Source organism: Saccostrea cucullata, unplaced genomic scaffold, assembly GCF_032062105.1.
Source record: "Saccostrea cucullata isolate Sc308-1 unplaced genomic scaffold, CSIRO_AGI_Scuc_v1 ctg8906, whole genome shotgun sequence".
Classification (NCBI taxonomy): Eukaryota; Metazoa; Mollusca; class Bivalvia; order Ostreida; family Ostreidae; genus Saccostrea; species Saccostrea cuccullata.
The window spans coordinates 1-3954 of record NW_026926107.1 but is presented as its reverse complement, the minus strand read 5'-3'; the positions used below and the strand labels follow the sequence as shown (position 1 = coordinate 3954).

Below are 3954 nucleotides of genomic sequence, written 5' to 3'. Positions count from 1 at the left end.
TTTACAAATATCAGATAAACACAAGAAATAAAATCATAAAATTGTTAACACTGTTTTTGTTTTAAAAAAAATACTCGTTCCGTAAATTGTAACTCTTTGTTGCGTTTGACGTCCAGGTTTCTGTCGTCAGAGATACATGCAGTATCAACTTGAACTTGACCTTGAATTCTCATAACAGAGCGGATTTACGAATTTCGCACACTTTTTCACTCCTATATTATATAGAATCTCGGGACGGTATTTTGTAGTTTAGTGCATCAGTTTTTAAAAGCCTTTGCCTTCAACCATTTGTATTGGCGTGTTATCAAACAAAACCATATCAACAACCCCACGTGTAATATCTGTCTCTTTTCCGAGAACTTACGGCTTCTCGGAAAATTGACAAAATTATCTAATTTATTCAAACATAATAGACCTTAAACGATGTTCAGTGAAGACAACAAAGCAAATCAAAGATAATGGTAGAAGACAGGCAAAGGTGAGAAGGCCAGGTAGCAGGTGCTTGGTCACGATAATTACTAAATAAACACAGCCAAAGTCGATAACGGTCATTAAAAGGTGTGGGAAACCCTAATTACTGTATGTACAAGTACAATGAGCAATTTACGTTTTAAAACAGATTGTTTATTGCATTAATAAATAAGCTACGAAATATTCAAAAATATACATCCGAGTAAACGAGTACCGATTTTAGTATTCGATACTCGGACGTTCGATCGAGTACCCGGTTAACCGGGTACTCGTTGACATCCCTAATTAGTACACATATCAACATTTTTTTTTTTAATTCTCTACAAAGTTTGTACAATACTTGCCTTTCTTTGGATGGACATTTTATTAACATTTTTCTAGCTAAACCCCTGCTATGAACAATTACTACTGTACCTTCGCCTTGATATTTACCAATGATTTTTCAACACAGAACAAAACCAAAGTCCATATGTCTACAGTATATACAGTGTACATGTAGTGATCTGGTATCCTTGCGTAACAAACCAGACAAACTGAAATTTCCTAAAGCTGAAAAAGCTACAGAAGTTTTTAATTAGAAATGGAGACAAGAAGGCACAATAAAGAAGTAACAAAGCAGCGTTTAGAAAAGGATAGGTTTATCTTTGACCGTGTCCTTGACATAGCTGGTGAATCGTTTGAGGAACTTGGGGTACTCTCTCTTGTACACACCTCTCCACACAGAGGCTGGGGCCGATCCTCCTGGGTTAACTGAAATTAAGGCACAAATCTGTGAATACCACTTTCTCTTTTTTAATACATTGCCTTTAGTCTTTATAAAGTTCTACACACTAGGTAAAGTACACATAGAAAGAACTAGAACTGTCCAATTGGGACAAAATACCCCCCGCTGGGTTTTTCAGAAGTAAGTTTTTGCATAATAAAGATATGTATCAAACACGACTTATAAAATTTTTCTTCCAGTGACCTTGAACTTCCCAAATGACCTTGGGTCAAGGTCATGACACACCCTTGGGTCATGGGCAATCTTAATGTGAAATGAAAACCTACCAAGTTTATCCATAAGAAAGATATAGACCGGACACGAATTATGAAATTTTTCTTCCAGTGACCTTGAACTTCCCCAAATGACCTTGGGTCAAGGTCATGACACACCCTTGGGTCATGGGCAATCTTTGTATGAAATGAGAACCTACCAAGTTTATCCTTAAGAAAGATATGGACCGGACACGAATTATTAAATTTTTCTACCAGTGACCTTGAACTTCTCCAAATGACCTTGGGTCAAGGTCATGACACACCCTTGGGTCATGGGCAATCTTAATGTGAAATGAAAACCTACCAAGTTTATCCATAAGAAAGATATAGACCGGACACGAATTATGAAATTTTTCTTCCAGTGACCTTGAACTTCCCCAAATGACCTTGGATCAAGGTCATGACACACCCTTGGGTCATGGGCAATCTTTTTATGAAATGAGAACCTACCAAGTTTATCCTTAAGAAAGATATGGACCGGACACGAATTATTAAATTTTTCTACCAGTGACCTTGAACTTCTCCAAATGACCTTGGGTCAAGGTCATGACACACCCTTGGGTCATGGGCAATCTTTATGTGAAATGAAAACCTACCAAGTTTATCCATAAGAAAGATAGAGACCGGACACGAATTATGAAATTTTTCTTCCAGTGACCTTGAACTTCCCCAAATGACCTTGGGTCAAAGTCATGACACACCCTTGGGTCATGGGCAATCTTTGTATGAACTGAGAACCTACCAAGTTTATCCATAAAAGATATGTGTCAAACATGAATTTTGAAATTTTTCTCCCAGTGACCTTGAACTTCCCCAAATGACCTTGGGTCAAGGTCATGACACACCCTTGGGTCATGGGCAATCTTTGTGTGAAATGAGAACCTACCAAGTTTATCCATAAGAAAGATATGGACCGGACACGAATTATGAAATTTTTCTTCCAGTGACCTTGAACTTCCCCAAATGACCTTTGGTCAAGGTCATGACACACCCTTAGGTTATGAGCAATCTTAGTGTGGAGTAGTACATGTAGATTCTAATGTCCCTCTGTAAGAAAGATATGGACCGGACACAATTGCACAGACAGACGGACGGACGGACAGACGGACAGACAGACAGACGGACAAGGTGATTCCTATATACCCCCCAAACTTCGTTTGTGGGGGGTATAAAAACAAGTGTTTCAAATATTTTAATCCTTCACTTGTAACTTAGTAAGTAGATATACCGGTCTTTCTTTTGTAAACATAGGTCATTGCTGTTTTAATCTTTATTCCATACATATATTTCTGATATTTTAAAACACTCAGATTTTCATCTGAATACTGAATATCAAATTATTATGCATTTGACTGGATGTAAGCGCAATGAACAATCTATTCAGTAAAATAAGGATTTTTTTACATTGTCTACTTACCCTCTGCGGTGTTCCTGATTTTACACTTGATGTCGTCACGACTGATATTACCATCAGCGGGTGGATCAATGATGGTCTCACATATCATGGCCACATTCATTTTAACTCGCACATACTTGTTCTAAAAAAATGAAATGGATTATCTGAAAATCATCACCTGCTTGTTTTCTTAATCATTAGCTTCTGTACAAGTTTATACCGTGTAATATATATGTAAATTATGACTCAATTTTGTGAAGAATTTTGCAGGTTTTGTTAATAGGGAAATTTTACACTGAATAGGTGAAGAAATATATAACTGAAATTTACAGGAATTTTACTGTCCTCCGTTGAGTAATTGACGACAATCCACCTGTCTGGTTCCTCGTCATTCTTCCCTGTCACATGACGGAGGTGTGACCAGAAGAGGGCGTCTCTCTGAGAGGCCGGCCACACCCTCTTGATGACGTTGTGACTGATAAAAGTGTCCTCAGCCAACCACTCAGTACAGACACTGGACTCAAGAGTAGCTGTCAATCAAAAAAGTCAAAGATGTCAAAGACATTAACAACAGGAATATTCCATATTGGCTATTGAAAACTATCAATAAAAATGAAAATTTTTCTACTTAGACTAGATGGGGGATATTTGTGGAAAAAGTACAAAAGAGGAAGTCTTTTAGCCTATAAATTGTATTTAAAATCATAAAAATTTAAATGTATTCATACCATCCCAATCCAAGCGTTCATCAATACTCCAGAAGTAATGGCAAACCTCATGGCCAGTAATACCCTACAAATATTGAATTTCATTAGAAAATTCAAGTTTCACATGATACGCATACATATATACTGTATGCAGAGACATTTTTGGCACAGTTTTATTTTAACCCCATTTCCTTAACCAAAAAGTGGCCATGTTTAAAATGGTAATAAATCACATTTACAAACAATTCTAATTTTGACCAGACAGTTGGGTTATAGTGACAATGCTTTTTAAATTTTTTTTTTGTTTTTGGAAAAACACCGCAGACCAAAAAATCATGTATA

At 36.8% G+C, this 3954-nt stretch overlaps 1 protein-coding gene across 1 annotated transcript; it reads right to left on the bottom strand.

Moving 5' to 3' along the window:
* Positions 1 to 757: 757 nt before the first annotated feature.
* Positions 758 to 3697, bottom strand: LOC134270791 (ceramide transfer protein-like; the record flags this gene model as incomplete). Its single annotated transcript, XM_062753037.1, has 4 exons — positions 758 to 1221; positions 2927 to 3047; positions 3236 to 3435; positions 3634 to 3697. Coding segments are annotated over 4 exons (513 nt in total), but the record flags the coding sequence as incomplete, so codon positions are not given.
* Positions 3698 to 3954: the final 257 nt, after the last annotated feature.